The sequence below is a fragment of the Alligator sinensis genome, unplaced genomic scaffold, assembly GCF_000455745.1.
Source record: "Alligator sinensis unplaced genomic scaffold, ASM45574v1 scaffold69_1, whole genome shotgun sequence".
NCBI classification, from domain to species: Eukaryota; Metazoa; Chordata; order Crocodylia; family Alligatoridae; genus Alligator; species Alligator sinensis.
The window spans coordinates 256294-277561 of NW_005842443.1; the positions used below are offsets into that span (position 1 = coordinate 256294).

The 21268-nt window shown below is 41.0% G+C and overlaps 1 protein-coding gene across 1 annotated transcript in view; it reads left to right on the top strand.

Moving 5' to 3' along the window:
- Positions 1-21268, top strand: part of SIM2 (SIM bHLH transcription factor 2) — a 147047-nt gene that overhangs the window by 83162 nt on the left and 42617 nt on the right. Inside the window, exons 3-5 of the mRNA XM_025212052.1 lie at positions 156-238; positions 3095-3184; positions 9481-9589. Coding sequence (XP_025067837.1) covers positions 156-238; positions 3095-3184; positions 9481-9589 — 282 coding nt within the window. The remainder of the gene's footprint in view (positions 1-155; positions 239-3094; positions 3185-9480; positions 9590-21268) is intronic.

Below are 21268 nucleotides of genomic sequence, written 5' to 3' on the forward strand. Positions count from 1 at the left end.
CCCGTGGACACGCGTCGCGCCCGGCGCAGCCTCCCGCCGGCTGCCCCGAGCGCACAGGCCCGGAGCGGGGGGCTGGTGCGGGCTCGGGGCCCGCGGCCGCAGGGGAGATGGGTTCCGCTTGCCGCCCGGCCTCACCCCTGCCGCTTGCTTTGCAGGGCTGGGGGACGCCTGGGGCCAGCCCAGTAGGATCGGGCCCCTGGACAACGTGGCCAAGGAGCTGGGCTCGCACCTGCTGCAGGTAGGCGCGGGGATGGGGGGAGGGGAGATGTTTCAGCGACACGGGCAGCCGAGGGTCCCCCGGGGTAGGTAGGTGCGGGCAGGGCGGGAGGCAGAGCTCCCCGCAGCAGGGAGAGCGGGCGGCGCCCACATGTGGATCCCGGCTCCTGCGCCCTCGCACTTGGGCATCCAGGTGTGACTGTGCCGGGCCCGGGCTGGGCTCTGCCCCGGGGGGCAGTCAAACAGAAACGATTGCATCTAAAAAAACAAAAATATGGCGATTTTGTGCCGTTCCCCGATTATAAAGACTTAGTAAACGGTGATCATATAATGTTGGTTTTACGGGGGAAGGTTCATTTCTGGTCAGAGAGCTGTTTTGTGCCCCCCCCTTCCCAATTGTTCCCTGGGCTGGAGATTAAAAAGCAAATCCCCCTCGGATGTGTGAAGACTGCAAAGCGGTTTGCAAAACTTTTCTCGATCATCTAGTCCGCATCTCCGTGGGGAGATGCATGTCAGAGTTGCCTTTGGCGCTCTCCTTTCCAGGCTGCTCTGTAGCGGCTATTTGCGGCTATTTGCACCGCGGCACTTGAAGCCTCAGTCCGATTGTGTTAGGCACTGGTGTGTGCTTCCCTTGGAGACGGTCCTTCGAAAACGCTCCCAAATTGATCCAATACCCGAGGACGATTGGGTGTAATTGCAATTGAGTGTAAATGGTTGTACGGCTTCATGTCTTTGCTGCTCGGAAGACGAGACACAGGAGGGAGGCGAGTGATACATTTTGACGATTTTTTTAAGGGACGATTAGTCCCTAAATCCAACCTTAGGGACTGATCCCGGTAAAACTCTGCCGCCCCTCCTCCCCCTTGGTTTGGACAGATACAAGATGCCGGGTTTCATTAGTCCCGTCTCTGTTGGTTTTGTAAGATAAATAAAACAACAGAGGTTAATAATGGAGGAAAAAAAGGGGAAACAGGTTACTCAGAAACTAAGCGGGCTCAGCTGAGGCTTGAGATGAAAGAGTGATTTTATTTTTCCCTTTCTGTCATAGCACCCTTGTTATTATAAGTCAACTTTAGAAAACGCCCTTTTCTAGAAAGAGAAGAGATCTTTCATTAATGGTTTGCAGCAACGTAGCACTGCTCTAATAAATGTATTTTGGCAAGGGTGGGTAGTGGTGCTCCTGGAGGTATTCCCAATGAGCTGCTAAATATGCATTTTAAATTTTATTTTAAATTATTTCAAGTATGGGATCACCTATTTTGGAACCACTGGTTTACCTCAGAAATTTCATGTGCAGCTTTATAATACAATATTTGCTTGTACACTAGCCACCTAATCTTAGCCTTTCTGTATTTTGTATGGTGCCAAAACAGTTAAGTAATGGTATATGCTAATTAGTTGTAAAATTATTTTTAAAAATAGTTATTTCTGACTATGAATACTTAACATTTTTATAAAATCAGCACTTAGTGAAAACTAAGTTTTTAAAATAGCCCTTACTTTCAACTTTAAAATATTTTTGTAGTTGTGCTAGAAAACCCTAAGAAGATGGGTTTTTAATTAAAGTACTATCACAATTTAAGTACAGTATGGAGAAGCATTTGCCAGTTTACAATGAATATTACAGCAAAACTATGTTTTAGGACACATTGATTTCTTTGCCATTTAAATATCTCAACAAGGTTTTGTTTGTTACACAAAAAGGTAAAAAAGCATAGGTAAACGTAATCTGGTTTCAATTACATGCTATAAAATAGTTAGAAGGCCAAAGAATAATTTAGATTTTTTTTTATTGGGGTAGCATTGTAAGAGTGGTGCATACAGGATTTTATTGCTTTCCTCTTGGTTCAGTATTATACAATATAAATTAGCAAATAGAAAAAATCCCACTTGTTTTATCTTTGTACTTTTAAAAATCAGCTTCCTCTTTCCACATTATATCTTTTTTTTCAGTGAGACTCATATGTATGTGTTTTAACCTTTTAAAGGGTGATTAGTGATATGAAATACTTCCGTTTTTCTTGAATCTGGCTAGGAAAAAATAAGCCGCATTAAAAGTGTCTGAATCTGACCACCCAAAAATCAAGGCACTCATTCATTAGTTGCATTGTGTCCAGCTTTGTAGTTTTCATTTCTATCCTATCAGTTTTTCTTCTCTGAGATACCTATATACAAGTAAAGCCTCCAAGCTTTTACTTGCATGAGTAATACTTGTTTCTTACTTCATGTAAGAATTTGGGTTGGAATATAAGTTTGCATAAACTGTTCCAACTAGTTAAGATTTCTAGATTGCAGTATTACAGATGAGCGACTATACGTGTCATTTTCAGTTTGATTAAGAGTCTCATGTTGGTTGGTTTGTTTTTCCTGAAATTTTCACGGACTGTTTCATCCCTTGTAAGTTCAAGATAATTACATAGCAGGCAATCCTTTGTTCACAAAAGCATCAATAAAAGATAGTCAAAAGAATTTAAAACGTTGCTTAAGGTATCATTAAATATATTGCAAATAGCGGTAAGCCCTTTCTGCCAATTACACCGTAAAAAATGACCTGTATACTCATGGATTTTCCCCTAAGTACCACATAACTCAGGATTTGTGCTAAGTACTAAAATAACCAGAATCAACAGGAGAATGTTATCTTAAAGTAAAGCAGTAAAGCTAGCATCTGCAAGTAGAGATTGAATTAGATTTCACAAATTTGTATGTGATAGTCTTCACAGGGAAACCATGAGTTAAAGTTGTACTTTGAATAATGTATTTTCTGCTCTGGGACAGTGGGATAAAATCTTTCTTCCAAAACACCTTAAAATATTTAGCTTGCACTATCTACAGGGAGATCTTTATTAATTAATTAATTAATTTATTTATTTTGCAGACATTGGATGGCTTTGTTTTTGTGGTAGCAGCTGATGGAAAAATAATGTATATCTCAGAAACAGCATCTGTACATCTTGGTCTTTCCCAGGTAGGAGTGACTTTCTGTTCATCTGTTAAACAGTGAAGTTTGGATTTACAAGTGATAGTGACGATAATATCTTCCCCTAAACAAAGGGGTTTTTTTCCGTAAAAGAAAACGCAGTATTTGAGTCATTTACTTACAAATGCCAAGTGATTGTCTTGCCTTATATCTTTTCTTGGTTTTTTTTATATTTTGCTCTTTATTACCTTTAAGCAGGGTAATAAATAATATTTTTTTGCAAATTACATTTTGAGCCTGAAACTCAAACCTACTGCCTGTGCAGTAATATTATACATCTCAGACAAAAGTTGAGATTTTCAGTCTGTACCTTTTTGGATGGTGTACAATATTGAGAATTGCTATGAAATAGAAAGGAAATCTGATGTAGAACATGAGTTTTATGGTAAATGTGCTATGGCAAAGGGGAGCAGATTTATGAGCGTTCACATGGAATTCAGGGTAATTTTTCCTGAGTTTTTCCAGCTCAGTGGTCTTTTCAGTAAAGCATTTTATATGGTTGTGATAGAACTCATAAAACTCTGTTTACTACTGTTCTGCACAAGTAGAAATTGGTTGTGTATATGCGGTTTTTTAAAGGACACTTCTAATATTTTTTTAACTTTTACAGGTAGGTACGGCAGAAAATAGAATGATATGTATTGTAGAATATACATTTTAATACTTTTAGTTGAAAATATATTGCACACATTTTCAGATAGTACCTGATCTAAAAGTCCAGTGGAAAACTTTCATTGGTATCATTAGGGTCTGGATCAGATTCTCAAGAAAAAAACTTTTTTTTGTAAGCAGTGTCTTTCATATCTGCTATATCCAAAGTGTTTTGTAAAAATGAATAAAGCAGGGAGAAATGAATACTAGCAGAGGGAGGGAAATGGAGAAATAAGAAAAGTGTGCTATTCTTTCAGTGGAGTTTGGAGGAGTTGGTGAAAAAGATCCAGGAAGGCTGTCCCTGGGACCAAAGGCATTGAGTTCTAGAGATTAAACATGCAATTTAATTTTCAGTTGTGATTGATGTTGCTTTTATAGTGGGAAAGTATAAAAATCTTTTGGGTGTATTTTTTACAATTCTGCTATTCATACCTTGTAGCTATTAGAGAAATGAACTGTAATAGGTCTGAGAAGTAGATCTTGTATTATCCCAAAAGGCTACTTGTTAAATCTGAAGAAAATTTCTGATATTTTTGTAGTCTCTATTAAAATAAAGTTTGATCATTTGAAACTACTCAGTGCTTTGTATGAATATTTTTTCTACAACTTCTTATATCATTCCAAAGATAATTTTGTATTTTATCTATTTCTCAAATCTGCTGTGGCATAAGGTTTGTTGCTGTTTCTCAAAGTGAAATATTTCAGTGGCTTTAAAACATTGCTTTTATTGAAATAATACTTTCCTGTATCTTAAATTCTGATTTTAATGTCTTTCTTAAAGGCTTTATACTCCCATTTGCTAAAAGTTCTATAATGAACACAATAAGTGTGATCCCAGTTATATAGTTTAATTATTTTAAAACTGTAGATGTTCCTATTAGCCATCACTGAAGTTTTTCTCTTTTGTTTTTCCCCTTTTTCCTCTGTATGAGGTACTGTTGCTTACTCTACTATGAGTCTTTTCCTTTTAGACTTTTGCACTAAAGTTGCTTTTCGTTTTATTTGGTTTTTTGTTTTTGTAGAAGTAATGAATTGTCAGGACCTTGTAGGTTGCGATCAATACGTACTAGCAAAATTGAAGCACTACAAAATTAATAGGAGAGAGTAAAGTAAGCTAAATATGCTACATTAAAGAAGATGGGCTGAAGGTCAGCCTGATGCAGGGGACTACCGCAAGGCCTATGAACTATTTAAATCCTGTTTAAACCTTCAAGATGATACTTATTCTGGCTCTCTAATAGGGGTGAATTTCACCCACTTTCTTTAGATGCATTTTGATAAACTCTAGTTGAAATCCTTTGCCCAAGGAAGGATTGGAAGATTTTAGTCTGTCAAGCTTACTGAAGCAAGATCCATCAGCAAATTATGATTACATCTTAAAAAAGGAGCTGTTGCCTTGAACAACTAGGAACAATATAGAGCAAAGAAAATGTGTGAAATTAAGGGTGGCACTTAGCAAGCAGTATTTTACATTTTGTTTTAAAGGCCATTGCTACAGGGTTTGATAATTAAGCCTGCATAAGACAACCTCAGACATTACCTAGTATGCATTTTTTCCTTTTGTCTGTATCAGTAAAATACTGACTAGGAGCCTGAATAAGATATTCTTTTCCTTCACTCCAGAAACAAAATGCTCAGCATCCCCCTTCTCAGCAGTATTTGCTATATCATGACATATTTTCCCACTCTCTACATTTTTTATTATTATTTTTAAGGTACAGTTTTCTTTTAGATACTTTAATCCTAGGACAGATCTACATGGATCTCAGGGGTTTATTTTTTAAAAGGTCTGTGCTAAATGAGTTCCTGTTCTTGCTTCCCTTGAAGTCGCAAGGAATTTTGCCATTGATACCAATAATAGTGGGATTAGCCCCTAGCAGCAAATTCTGCAATTTTTCCTTATCCAGTCATAATCCTACACTGTATTTTCAACAAGAACTCTTACATCTGAGTGTAGGCTCAGCTTGGATTGGCTGGAGTGCTCTGAGTTATTGATGATGATTTTCTAAAACCTCTTAGAATTTTTGTAAAAAGACCATTTTTAAAAACATTTTGACAATTACTATTCTACAAATTGTTTTCCAGTTAAAGTGCAATTTGTTTAAAAGCTATTTGTACTACACTTAAAATGCCTTTAAAAACATTTACAAGATAATTCTTGGAGTCCTCTGATAGTTTCAGCTGATCTTGATTTTAGCTTCAGCAGAGAGAACAGTGCAAAACTTACACCATCTTATACAACTCTTATTTTTCTCCATTAAGTCTGTGTCCTTGATGTATTTTCTTGCAAAAATACCAGAAACAGTATTTTTTTAGAAGTCCTATCATTGTGAAAATAGAAGCCAGATTTGGGGTTACCCTGCCAATTAGAATAGTAAATGCTGCAGATCAGACTCTCATCTTGTGTAAATCAGCATAGCTCCACTGATTTTAACATAGCGCCATTGATTTTTACCAGCTGAAAAGCTGATCCTATATCTCCTTTTTCCCTGAATAATAAATGGACTGAATTCCCTGATGAAGTTCTTTTTTTAAACTTTTAGATTTATATTGATTTTATTTCATGAACCTTTGATTTGTGTGTTAGCATTTCGTAATGGAAGGTTCTATAAATACACATCACATGTCTGCAAATGTAGGGGCATGTCTCACACATTACAAGTGGCCTATGTGAATGTTATCTAACAATCCTTTGAGTAAATCCCTTATTTATTTCTATGGGCACATCAGCTGAAAAGTTGATAATATGAAATAAGCTATGCAGTTTAGTAGTTGTAAATATGTACACACAGACATTGCTGTCCACGTTTTGCAGCATTGAGGGAAAAGCCTTTAAAAAAGAATTAGACAACAATTTTGAAAAATAATTTGATCATTTTAAAGTTTAGACCTGCTTCCTAGCTATTTCCCCATTTCATTAGAGAGAGAAGCTTATCTTTGATTTTTTTCACAGATCTTTGAATATTGAACTGAAAACATTTGAAACTTACTTTCGTTCAACAAAATATGTAACTATTTTATGCAGAATCCACTTACTTAGTCCTCGGTTTATTATGAAACATTTCTTGGCAGGAAGATATACAGCTGAGTTACACATAAAAAAGCTTTTAGTAGGAAATAAATAAATTTGGTAGTAAGTAGGTATTTACAGATATAAAAATCCTGTATCCAAGGGGCTGATTTAATAAGCTGCATGCATGAGATCATAGAAGTTTTATGGATTCAACCAGTAATTTATTTTTAAGTGTTCAGTATTGTATTGTGGGTTTAGAAAGTATATATGCAATGTGCACAACAGGAGGCTGTGGTCAGTTCAAATATTAATTCCAAATTTTTTGGTTATTTGAGTATTGTTTAGCTCTCAATTTTCTCAGATGGCTTTAGTTTTCCTACATTCATTTTGCAATCAATAAGCCAAATTTTGCCCTTAGTAATATATGTGTAATCTAACTGGTTTCACCAGCACCGCACACAAGTAAGAGTAAAATTAATCTCCCTATGGATGGTAAAAGAAAACTAATTATTAGTTCAATAAAACATTTTATTACTATTTTTTAAAATAAAATCTAAATTATAGTGCGATTAAAATTGTGACCAGAAGCCCAATTCTGCAAATCCTTCTGTGATTAGTCCCTACTCCTGTCTGCAGTTTTGTTTATATCAATAGAGGTACTTTTGCAAAAGTAAGAGATATTCATATGAGCTCTATTTTTTAAGTATTTGACTCAAGTCTAGGATTATGACTGTACTCAGTAAGACTAAAGATGTAATAAGGGTCTTTTGGATTATCCTAATTGGTCTTTAGTTTTGCTGGACAGTGAACGGAGGAAAGCCTTTAAAATGGAGGAAGTTGGCCTGAAAACATCCTCCCCTATGACATTTTTTAAGCAATATTGTTCAGTCCAATCGGGTTTATTTCACAGGCAAAAAATGCTCTTCTGAAACATTATGGACTAAGGATAAAATTCATTTTAAGGTCGGACTGCTTTTACGGTTTAGAGCAGTGCAATACACAATATCTAATACGTGGTGAATTTGCTTTTTCAAGAATCTTAATGGTATATGCCTGTGTATGTTTATGACAGTCATGAAGATGGCTGTGAAGAAATGCTACTTCTGCCCAAATATTATTTAAAAAAACATGAGTCACAGAACAATGCATTCTTCTGAACTCTTAACCTTCTCCCAGATGCAGAACTTAAAACATAATGAACTAACATTGCTGTGCCCACCTGTTACAATGCTGAAGAGGAACAGTCAAGAATTCTTAAATGTTACTCATTGGGAAATGATTTAAACAAATTAACATTGCTAATTTTGTATCTTTGCTTTTCATATGCTATGAAACTTTATTTAAAGAAATAAGCAAATGTTTGTTTGCAATATCAAATAAGTACCAATGCTTTTGATTTTGCAGGGAGGAGTGGAAGGGAACAGTGGGGGAATAGATGACTAGAAAGAATTAGTTTGTCTAGTGCTGGGAAGAAACATTTCATGAATAATGCAGAAAATGGAACTATGAGAGACATTTTCAGGAAAAGATTGCTTTGTGGGTGAGACAACTTCATTTATTCCAAAGAAAAGGCAACTTGCACATCTTAGCAAATCAGTTGGATTGGCCCAGAAGAATAGGTTAAATTACTTCAAATCTCCGCTGTGTCTGATCTTTGGGGCCCAATGCACATCAGGCTACATTGAACAATTGGGCAGCCTGACACTAATTTAAAACACAGGCTCAAAGTATTGGGTCTCTACTTAAATCAATTACTGCATCTATCTGGAGACTTTTTGTTGCTGCATTTTTACAAGTGCCAAACAGAGTTAGCAAAAGGACATAGGGTACTTGCTAGCTTATAATAGCACGTTCCACTTTTTATGTTTTTATTATGTGCATGGTATCTAGAAAGGGAGGAATACGTACATCCATGCATGAACAGAGGTTCGGACTGAGTGAGAAACAGAAATACAGTATATTGCTGAAATTTAAGACACTGCCGAACTGATGTACTACATTATACTGCACATTCGCTTGAAGTGGGATTCAGTGCCTATTGAGATCAGTGGGAGTATATCCTCTAAATTCAACCCTAAATAAGAGTTTGATTATATTTTGGATGGTATTAGTCAAAAGTCAAAGGATATACCAATGGGGTGGCTTGGCTGTTAAAGCACAGATGATGATGGAACCTGGTTGATGGTTTCTGGAAACATTTACATGTTAATGTTTTTATCTCCTGTGATGCTTTGAAAATTTAATACTGCTTATGGAGATATTTTCTCCCCCTTTTTGCAGCTATCTCATATTTGTAGGGCTGTGTTGTTTAATCTGTTCACTTGCCAGCTGTCTCCACTTGTGACTCCCCTGTGTCCAGCATGACATCAGAAATGCTCACAAAATCCCTGAAAATACTTGTCACTGAGGAAGAAATGATTCAGTTTAACAGGGCTAATTTGGGCTATGTTATAAACAACTTAAACTTTGGAGTATATTAAAAAACTTAAAATTGTATTATAAAGTATAATGGACAGTGTGCAGGGGACAGATATAGAATATGCAGGTCACTGAAGACTGCCTTATAATACAAGAAAAATTCTAGATGTACTTTCTAATGTTTTCTACTGTTTTTTCACAGGTGGAGCTTACTGGAAATAGCATTTATGAATATATACATCCTTCTGACCATGATGAGATGACAGCAGTTCTTACAGCTCACCAGCCTCTTCATCCCCACCTCTTACAAGGTACTGATGACCTTAAAAATAAATGCAAATCCATATGTTCTCCAATAAATTGTAGCATGTACAAATGCAGAATAGGCAAAAACCAATGCTGTAGCCTAGCATTTTGGTTTGTAGAAGTGTAGCTACTAAGATATGTTAGGTTTATTAATACTTTTCATCCCAAAGTATCCTGGAGCATATGCAATTTTAAATTAAATATTAAATCATCTTTAAACAAGGATCATTTCATCCATCTCAGTTTGTTAGACACATCTGAGGTAAACAGTTGCAACTGTTTAACTGTGCATGCATAACAACATGATACACTTTTAGGAGATGAAGTTGAGAGGAAACTGTTAGACAGTTAAAATGACAAGGACACTGCTGGCATTCTAACTGCAACACTTAGATCTAGAATTTGGCTCAGACACTAGTTAATATCCCTCTCCTTCTGAAAACTGGAGGAAGTTTTCATAACTACCAATGGTTGTGGATTTATTATTGGTGTTTCATATAAAAGATGGCATTTATAGTGCTCCTTTACCATCGTGCTGGGGCCTTGATTCATTACTGACTCAGGGGAAAAGTGTCACCTTGTGAATTGCCATACTGCTTCTTGCAGATATGGAGGTACAGTTGGGTGGGGAGTCTCATTTCATTGATCCAGCATGATGCTACAAAGGGTGAATTTGTCAAAGAAGACAACAGCATTTCCATTGACTTGATGACGTGGCATGGACTGGAATGGTGCTTTGAGGGTATGTGCAGACATTATACTTAGATCGACCTAATTAGAGTTTGGTCGATTCACATGCTGATTTGTACAGACATTTGAGGAGGTTAGATCAGGCAAAAATGGTTGGCTCTACTTAACTTAATTCACCTCAGGAGATAAACTTCTAACAAATGCCCATACACGTTCAGAGTGGAGCCCTGGGGCTGTGCTCTTCTTATCCTCCCAACCCTGACTGGGCTATTTTTAGCCCCCTCGATCCCTTCTCAATCCCCGGATGGGCCCCCCGCAATGATCCCCCCACCCCGATTTACTTGGATTAAGTTCCCAGTGCAACACCTGGCACTGGCAAATGTGCACAAGCTGAAGCTAATCTTTGAACACATGGCTTAAAGTAAGTTGTGTGATCTTAGATCAGGTGTGATGAACCCTGAGATTTACCACAAGTATCAATATAGTTCTTTTTATATAATATCATGTTATCCCATTAGAATAACCACCGTTGTCTGTGCATCTCCTTTTTTAGCTACTTTAAGCCCCCTGTGAGAGAAGTTTGACATTGCATTTGGACATGCTTCTCAAAATCACTTAAGGTGTAACAAGGTCCTATCAGCATCCGATAGATTTTTCTTAAGACATGGCCACTAACAACACGACACATTGTGCCTTTATGTTGTAATGCTACTTAGCAGTGGGCGGTTTTGTTTGTGCTGCTATCTGTGAAATCTCAGTACTTGATGATCTCAACAGTAACTCTGTCTGCATTCATTCACCAATTTGCAGGTAGATCCCCTTGCATACTCGCCTGTTGCTTGGAAATTCACCTCTCCTCTGTCCTGGCCCTGTAACCCTGGAGTCCAGGGCCATTCTCACAATTTGTCCCCGTATCTTTCTGTTGAGGACATATTTTTCCCATTGTGGGTAATTCACATTAAATTAAAAAATACCAAGTTTCCCTTTCATTGTCTCTGCCGTACTGCGGGTAGCTGGGATGCCTCAGGTATCTCAAGAAAATCAATGATCATGGCAACCAGTTTTGCTTGTCCCTTTTCACAACATATCTGGAATTGTGCTGCAACAGTTTTCACTCCTCTCCCAATGCAGTGGTTCAGTCAGAAGTGGACTAGCTGCCAGCTTTCATTTTAGACCAACCAGTAGTATAAATGTCTCAGTGAAATTTTTAGTTCATTTCTCTTTCTGATGGTTTTAGTTGCATGATGGGTAGCAGCTTAGGTCTCAAATAACTCAGTCTTTGACCAACTTCAAGTCCTTGTTTATCTGACCACCATTATACTCTGCTGAGGAGGCAGTCCTTCTCACAGTGGAGTTCCAGAACTCAGCAGGGATGGGTAGGTATCTGTCACATCTAGATTGCTTTAAGAAGTTTTTCACTCTATTGCTTTTGCATATCGTGTTAATATGGGGTTGCTTTGACAAGGAAGAAGTATGTTCAAAGGGGAGTCCTTCACAAATCCCTGAAAACCTTGTACTTGATGGCCCATAGTTCAGGGGCTGGCAAAATATGGCCCGCAGACTAAATCTGGCGTGCCAAGCACTCTTATCCAGCCTGTGTCACCCACCAACAAATTGGGCCCCACCCAGCCCTTCTGTCCATGAGGGTGAGAGCAAAGCACCCACATGTACACCCCTGCCCCAAACATACCCTATTGTGCCTTGTTTCCATCCCTTGTGAGCAGAAGGGCCTGGTCTGACCAGCACACAGCTTCCAGGCAAGGCTGCCACTGCCACTGCTGCAACTCTGGGGACCTTCTCCACTTCCCCCATCTCCTGCTGGCTCCGGGCTGCAGATAGGAAAGCAGCAGGGGTGAAGCTGCAGCTGAGTGGGAGCATGGAGCTGGGTCTGGTGGCAGTGCAGGGCCCACATCCAGGGAGGCAGTGGGAACATGGAGCTCAGGTGGGCATGGTGTGGGTCAGAGGGAGGGAGGGGGCCCACACACACTCCCCACATGGTACATAGCCCCGACAGGTGGTGGTGGCAGCAGCAGCTGGCCAGGCAGGGGCGCTCAGGATGCTCATGCCCAGTGGAGCGCGGCTCTGGCCAGCACAGCACATCACAGTGAGTGGTGCAGCCTCCGCCAGACACTCTGTATCACCAGTGCTCCCCACGCTTGCCAGGCACAGGAGGGAAGCTTCAGGCACCTTCCCCTGGGCAGGGAAGGCAGCCAATTCCAGTGCCTGGGACTTCCCCCAACATACCCTATGCCCACACACATACACACACAGCCACACCCCCAATACCCCACCATAAACAAACACACACACACACACACACCCCAACACCCCACCATACAGCCCACCATACGCACAATATATAAGACTAAGAATTTGAGTTATTATGCAATCACCTTTATATACACTACATAAACACAAATCATGACAATATTTTTTTGTACTAAAATTCAAATACGTTGTAATAGGTGTTTGACTTTTAGTGTATGATTTGGTTTTTTCTGGTTCTAAGATGGTAATCCCCCCTCTAAAAAAAAGGTATTTCCAGGGGGCAAGTGGAGGGACTTCTGGTGGCAAAGGTCAGGGGCTAGGGGTGGGACTTCTGGTCCCAAGATGGGAACCAGGAGTGGGGCATCTGTCAAGGGATGGGGCTACCCATGTGATCCTTGACAACTCACCAAAATTCATTAAGGAACCCCTTACCCCTGTCCCTGCTATAGTTTGTAATCAGGCCTCTAGTATTCTCTGCCTTGCCAACTGTAATCTTGTGTGTGTGTATGTATAAGTGTATATATGTATATGATTACAGTTATCTTTTATATATAAGATTTAATTATTATTTCTATATATATCTTATTACAGTTGGTAAGGCAGAGAATATTATAATTTGTTATTTTTATATATATTTGTTACGGCAAGGGCTATATATATATAATGTATATATACATTTGTTATTTTTGAAATCCCAATGCACTTAGAGTAATGATTAAAAACAGGAAATACAGCAAAAGCTTTGTTATCCAGCACCCATGGGGAATGAGGGGTGCTGGATAACAAAATACTCTGGTTAACTAATTGGCCTGAACAGGCATCTTTGCCTGTTTGGGCTGCCGCCTCTCCCGCTGCGGGGCATTGCTGACCCTCCTGCAGGCCCCATGGGACAGTGAGAGGGGCCCTGCGCAGGCTGCTATGCCCCAGGCATATGCTGCTTTGCCCCCGGCCGGTGCCGGTGGGCACTTCCGGTTTTGCTTTTACCTTAAAAGCCAGCATGCCAGTTAATAGAGCATGCTGGCTTGTAAGGTGCCAGTTAAGGCAGCTTTTACTGTAGATTTTTTTTATCAAATTCCTCTTTAGGAGGGTAGTAAAACACTGAAACAGGTTACCCAGAGAAGTGGTGCAATCTCCATTTGTGGAGGTTTTCAAGATCTGGCTAAACAAAGCTTTGGCTGGGATGCTCTAGTTGGGGATGGTCCTGTTTGAGCAGGTGGTTGGACTGGATGACTTCCTGAGGGCTGTTCCAACCCTAATTTTCTATGATTCCATTATTTTGCCTGTGACTATACAACAGCAGGCTTTTTTGTCTAAAGCAGTTGTGTCATGCAATTATATCAGCTATAGATGCATTAATCTCAGTTCAAGACAAGATATCCCCTGTTCCTTGTTTACAGTTTTCTATACCTAGATGATTAGTATATATTTTAGCAAGTGCATATTTTTTTATGCCTCTGAGACAATCGATTATTTTCCTTATGGTTGCAGGTTTTCTAAAATACTGTTTTCTTCCTACATAAACCTCATTTGGAGACATAATTCTGCTCTCTCTTTGAGGTTGTTCTCAGAAAACTTAATTTCAATTTACTGAAACCGAAATCTGGGACTTCTTGTTTTGATGTGATTTTCCTGGTTATATAAATATCACCATAAATGCCTCACTGGATGAGCTTCATCTTTCTCAAGATCACTTTTAGAGAGTGGCAATTTGTTTACTGTCCTGCTAATAGCTAGTAGTGAGTTCTTTATCTGATTTATATTCTGCGCAGAGACATAATGATGAAAGTACAAATGAAAAGATTTTGAACTTGCAAATGATTAGTAATTGATTTCTTGGTATACTGTATTTACTCGAGGTCCCATTTCCCCAATAAGAGGTCCTTTTCCCCATTTAACTTGCGGGGGGAGGGGAAGCCACTTATCTTGGATTCAAGTACAAGGCGGGGGGTGCAGACAGCTGCTGCAGCTCCAGCCCTGGCCTTGGCTCTGGCCTCAGGCCCAGCCCTAACATGTAGTTGCAACTGCTGCTTGCCCCCCTGCTGCCTTAGCCCTCCCACCTGCCCCTCTCCTCCCCTCCCCCCTGCCATTTACCCTTGCTCAGGGTCTGGCCCCACTCCAGCCTGGGGTACAGAGTACATGCTTGCTCCAGCCCCAGCCTGGTAACAGCTGTTGCTGTAGAGGCAGCTCCAGACAGGCCCTGGAGCCCAGACCAGAGCTGCCACCACCACCACTGCTACTAAGCTGGGGCTAGAGCAACCACTTGCTCTAAGCCCTGGGCTGGAGTGGGGCCAGAGCTGGAGGGTAAGCAGCAGGAGGGTAGAGGGGGGCAGGCAGGTGGTAGAGGCTGTGGGGAACAGGCAGGAGCTCAGGTAGTGAGGGGAGGACAGGTACCAGTAGGTGCAGGCATGTTGTGGGTAAATAGGAGGCAGGGTATCATGAGATAAGGGAAAGGGGTCAGCCTGCTTGACACCTCCCACTGCCACCTGCCCTTCTGCCACTGCTTTTATTGCTGCAGCAATGTGTGGGATGAATTTACCAATAATTAGATTCTGTACAAGGGAAATGATAATACATTTATACATTTTCCATGTATAGAATCTAATTATGGGGGAGGGGTCATCTTAAATTCAGGTTCAGCTGGGATTCAGGTAAATATGATATTTTGTTTTTCATAATATGATGCCATGTTGGAAATTAAAATGAACATTTACTAGCACCTCCCTTGAAATTTTGGCTTACTTTTCTATATGTATTTTTCATGATTTAAATATAAATTTTTATTTGATTACAGCTTCCCGCTCCTTTTTTTGTAGGAGGCATGAAATAAGTCCATTAGGATATGCATCTAGCTTAGTTAACTATGACTCCAGATGCCTGTTTACATTTGCCTCTCCAGTACCTGATGTAAGTTTCCTGTATGGGCTCATAGACTATATAGACTGATTCTGTTTGGGCCAGGATTTCACCTGATCAGTTAAATATGACAATGTTTTAATCATTTCTAAAAATTGTGTATATTTACATAAATTCCGGGTGAGAATGAAATTTTGACTAAAGCACTTAGTTTATCTGAATTAGAAATTAAAGCCACATTGGTCAAGTTTACATCCCATACAAAGACATTGCCAAACCAGTTCTTGACATTTTAATTTCAGTTTCAGTTGTCATTCTGGTTCTCTTCAAACCTTGTTTAAGATGTCTCCTGCTTAAATTGACAGTTGCCTTGTCCAAATAAAAAGTACCCCTTATAACTTTATTACCTTGTAAATCTCTTCAATCTGTACAATTGCACACTGAAATAGCTCAGGAACAGAATTAATACCTCAGTACAGACACTTAAATTCGTAACATTTAAAAGTCACTAACTTTTAGCTTGTCTCATTAACTTTACTTGCTCTAAAGCCATGTCTCACATTTAACACTTAGAGTGTTTTTTATTCTGTGAGTGTTGCTGCCATTCAACAGTTGTAGCTGGATAGTGTGATGGAAATAAAACCATAAAAATGAACGCACATACCTGTACTTTATTGGGCTTTTCTGTTTTAGCTCTTGAATTAACTCAGTCTATAGGCTGTTCTTGCTCCTTTGTCACCTCACCTTTTTGCTCTTTTCAGATTCTGATGATTCCCTTTTATTTCTCTCTATCTGAATTGTTTTTTTTCTTCCTTGTGCTTTGGGCATCTGTCTAAAACTTCCCCCTTCCAACAATTCATCAGCTTCATGGAGGCATTTCCAAAAAAACAAACAGCATATGCAGAAAAGCTAACAGCCTTGCAGCTGTTGAAGCCTAGACATTTTTATTTGCCAGAATGTTGTATCTCGTGAAAACAAAGGATTGATTGCATTGCCTGAGAACGCATATATATCACAGACTTCTTTGCATGAACATCCTACTCTTTTGGTGTTAACCACCTTCAGACAGCTCAAATCTTGAGTTTTGCACCCAGCGATGATGAGCTCAGTTTAAATATCATAATATTACTTTTTTTAAAACAAGAAATACTTCCTGGGGTTCCATTTGCTTCCTTTTCTTTGAACCTCAGGGTACATCCAGGTCTGTTTTTAAGCTTTTATCTGCGATCTATGTAAATCTTCTTTAAACAAATAGTAAGTTTCTAGACAAGTTTCTTGAGCGGTTGCTTTCTTTCAGTAGCTTTGCCTTTAACAAATAATACCATATATTATAGGATATGGAATAATATTGTCAAATTTCGAAATCATGTGGTGATTCTTCTTTATAAAAGACAAACTAAGATGAGGCTAGATCTGGCCCTGGAAACTGGGAAGTGGCAACGCTGAAAAGGACGGGGAGATCAGAATGAACACAGAGCTCAGCTGGAGCTCCCAGTGCAATGTGATAAAAAAGAGGAATATAACACATGGACGTTAAAACAGGCAGAGCAAGGAGTGACGATTTTCTTTCCATGAGACACATGCTGGAAATACTGTATATGATTCAGTTGTTCACTTTCAAAGAAGGATATGGAATAATTGGAGAGGACTAGAAATGCCTTATGATGAGGGATTTCAAGAGCTCAATATGTTTATCTTGCTAAAATGAACATTCAGAGGTGACTTGATTATTTTGCAATAACGAATAAAATACTGGGTACTAAAAGGATCTTTATTCTAGTGGGGAAGTTGAAACCAAACCAATTAGAAATAAGTCTCACAGTTTTACCAGTGAGGTTGATTAAATGCTGGAACAAAATATTAGGGGATATGGAGTCTTCATCTTTTGAAGTCTTCCAATCAAGACTGAATGCCTTTTGCCAAACTCAAGTTATTAGACTCAGTACTGGGGTAACTGTGTGAAATTTAATGATCTGCAATTTACAGGTCAGATCAGATGATCTAATGTTCCCTTCTGGCCTTGAAACCTATAAGCTATGACTCAATGAAAGCTGTAAGCTCGATGATCTGTGGGGCCTAGGAGAATTTCAGCTTTAGCTTACAAAGTCTTTAAGCCCTCTTCCTCGCATGGCCAGCCTTGAACATGTAAATCAATATGCACCAACTCCTAGTTCTGAAAGCAGCAAACAGCTGGACTTTCTAAGGAGGCTGGAGGATTGGGAGGGGAAGCTAGATATCTTTCTTACATACACACATACTTTAAGTTTAGGGTATACTTCAATGAATCAGCTCTAAAAATTCTGTGCGCCCCATGGTGTGATCATGATGGATTCAAATCAGTTATATTTTGAGCAAAAATTGATGTGTTTTCCAAACTGCTGGGGCTGGCTTAACTCTGAGTTCAGACTGCTTTACTTACTGGCTAAATTGGAACTGAACTGGCTCCCTTGAGTCCATCAGTGCCACTCCAAGTGATACTGGCATATGTCTACACTGAAGTATTTACCGCATCCTGGCTCATGTGCATGTGGCTATGAATTGTCCAAGACAGCCTGAGTAGGTATCTACAGCTTGCTTGGTGCTAACATTTCTGCCTCAGTGACTGCAACTACCCTTGGAAACTGACTCACAGCACATTGTGGGAGAACGTATCCGTCCTTTCCATACTCCTGTGGAAAAATGGCTTTAGTCTACATTACAGCATCTTCACCTAGATTCACTTGCACCTCTACCTGCAAATTCATTCCTGTTGGGAGCCAAACAATGGATCCATTGGGTATGCTGCTTTTATTGGCAGCTGAAATATTTATACAGGAGGGAAGATGGTCTGCAAGACTCTGGATCTAATTGCAGCAGTAGTTTCTGAACCACTGAAAGTAGCAAGACTTTGGGAAGCTGAAGAAGGGATTAGGGTTATGGCAGATGGGAGAGACCTGATCCATACTGCAGTTGCTGCGCCATGTCATAGGTAGACCATTGCTGCTGGTTCAGACCTTCTGTGCAGTGCAGTGGGGTTATGGTGTCACTGAGACTGGAAATGACCAGCACTACAAGCAGAACTGCTGCAAGAGGGAGACATTTTCTTGGGAGGCACATAAGGAGCTTGCCCTAACCTTTCAGGCTGCAGGATATACAAACAGGGGAGGCCATATCAGTTTAGAAAAAGATGGTTAGGCCAATCTGTCAGGTCACTTACCTCAGACTGCTCTGACTAACCACTGTGATGCTGGAAGGTCAACTGTTCCTTCTGTGTGAGGTGACCTTACTCCAAGGATAGTGGGTATTTGTCTGTGTAAACAGTACTGGGGCCCTGATGCACCCATAGCTTGCCCATCAGGAGGAATAACAGGGCAGATTTTGTGAAGGGTATTACTTATTATGCAGACCTTAATTGACCACAGAGGCAAGTTAATGAACACTACTGTGGGATGGACTGGGGAACATGTAGGAAGGCCCAGTGCTAGAATGATTGGTATTTAAGTGTTTGGATAAACTCAGGCCTTATTTCCTCTAAACCAATGGGGCTTAACCTTTTCAGCTGGCAGGCTGGATGGGCAGTGTCTGATCCCTCCACAGGCTGGATCCCAGCCGGTGGACCCAATCTAGCACCCAGGGTGGGTGCAGCAGGACGCTATCTGGCCAGGCAGAGGAGGGCAGGAGACAGCAGCCACGATCTAGCCACACAGGGTATGGGGGCTTGGCCCAGCCCCACCCTGGCCCCACAGGAAGGAAGTGATCCAGTACTGAGCAGGGAGGGAGCATGGCCTGAACCTGCATGTGGAAGGGGACATCCCAGCCCCAACCTGGCTGGACAGTGGGAAGGGCGCATGCTCCAAGCCAGAACCAATCACACATGAGGACAGGGCGTGACCTGGCCCCACAGGAGGAAGGGAGCATGGACCGGCCCCATGGGGGGATTAAAGAAGGGGGCATGGGTCAGCCCCAAACCAGTTGTACCAGGGGAAGGGGCATGGCCCAGTCCATCCCAGTCACACTTAGGGAAGGGGGTGTTGCCTGGCCCCAATCTGGCCATCCAAGGGAAGAATCATGGCCTGGGTTGGAACTTTGGCAACAGGGAGGGGTGGCATTACTGTCACTGCTCCTCTGTCATCAAATTTCCTAACCTGTGGGGAGCCCCAAAGGTCAGATTTCAAGGCTTTGAGGGCCACATTTCACCTGCAGGCTGGACGTTGAGGACACCTGCTCTAAACAATATGACTTTCAGTGGGGTGTCTGCACAGTAGGGCTGTGCGAAGCTTTGGTCACTGATTTGATTTGGAGGAGATTTGGCCCGATTCAGCAGCTGAATCTCCTAATCCAGATTGAATCAGGAGACTCTTTAATCCAGAGCTTTCCAAACTGTGTGCCGCGACACATTAGTGTGTCGGCGGCAGTGTGTAGGTGTGTCGCACGAAATGCAGAAAATTTTGCGGAAGGGCACCGCGGAGCTCCCTTACTCGCGTCTGCTTCCCTTGGCCCCTCCCCCGGAAGTGAATTACTGTGTCGCGAAATGATGCATGTCTAAAAAGTGTGTCACCAACATGAAAAGTTTGGAAAGCTCTGCTTTAATCTCTCCAAATCAAATTGGAAGCCTCTGAATCAATTTGGAGAGATTCAGAGAGATTTGACAATTCGGCCCTACACACAGCTTTATATATTCTTTCTATGTACCTTGAGGTACCAGGCACGACTGGTGAACACTGAGATGGTGGGGCAGATGGAGTGTCCCAAGGGAGTGCAGGGGGATCCCCTGTGCGCTTGGCAGTGAACCCGGAAGTGGACCAGAAGTACTTCCAGTCCACCTCCGGGTCCACCATGGAGCATGCAGGAGACCACCCCCCCCGGTTTAACGACTGGTGCCTCCTGGGTCTGGAGGGGCACCTGCAGTCCCCCCCATGGCCAATTGCTGAGCCAGGGGGAGCAGGAGATCCCCCCACATGCTTAGCAGTGGACTCGGAAGTGGACTGGACATACTTCTGGTCCACTTCCAGATCCACTGCCGAGCGTGCAGGGGATCCCCCCCCCCAATGCTCCCATGGGATGCTTCATCTGCTTCACCATCTCAGCCGCTTTCACGAGCCACGCCTGGTACCTCAAGGTACATGGAAAAAACATATAAAGCTGTGTCTATGGCTGAATCACTGATTCTCCAAATCAGAACTGAATCTTCAGATTTGGCCGAATCAAATCAGGACAGTGATCTGAATCAGCAAATTGAATCACTGTCACCTGAATTGGGCTGAATCTGAATCAAATACAGCCTGCTTCGCACACCCCTTCTATGCAGCCATTATTTTAAGGAATGCCCCTAACCTTCTACTACCATAGCTGATGAAACTGCACCCAGCTATCAATGTTTTCAAAAAAATAATTTCAAACGTAGTGTTTGGAGTATAGTGGTGGATATGGTGGATGACTTTTATTTGGCAAGCAGAGAGCAAGACAGCACTGGCCACAAAATAATTTGGACATTGTTGTGGCCTGCTGCACTGTGCACATTAAGGAGAATTTTAGTGGGGAGCTATCTGAAGATACTGCTGATTAGTGGACCTGGTACGCAGCCAGAAAGTGCATCCGTTATCAGTGGTTCTGGGGGTGGGCAAGCAAAGAAAGTGAGACACACTTGTGCAGGTTGAGTTAGCCAAGAAATGTGTGACTGTCATGCTCCTAAGAGGGAATCTGATATCAGCCACTGTTGGGGTGTACGCATCAGTATTCATTTTGCAACTGGCTGATTTAGCAATTTATATCCAATATAGGTTCTGAGAGAATGATGTTTTAAAAGCTTTGGCTACAAATTCCTGTCTCTTCCTACGTGTAACACAGCAACATAATATGAAATCAGATAACTTATTAAGAAAAACCTTTAAAGC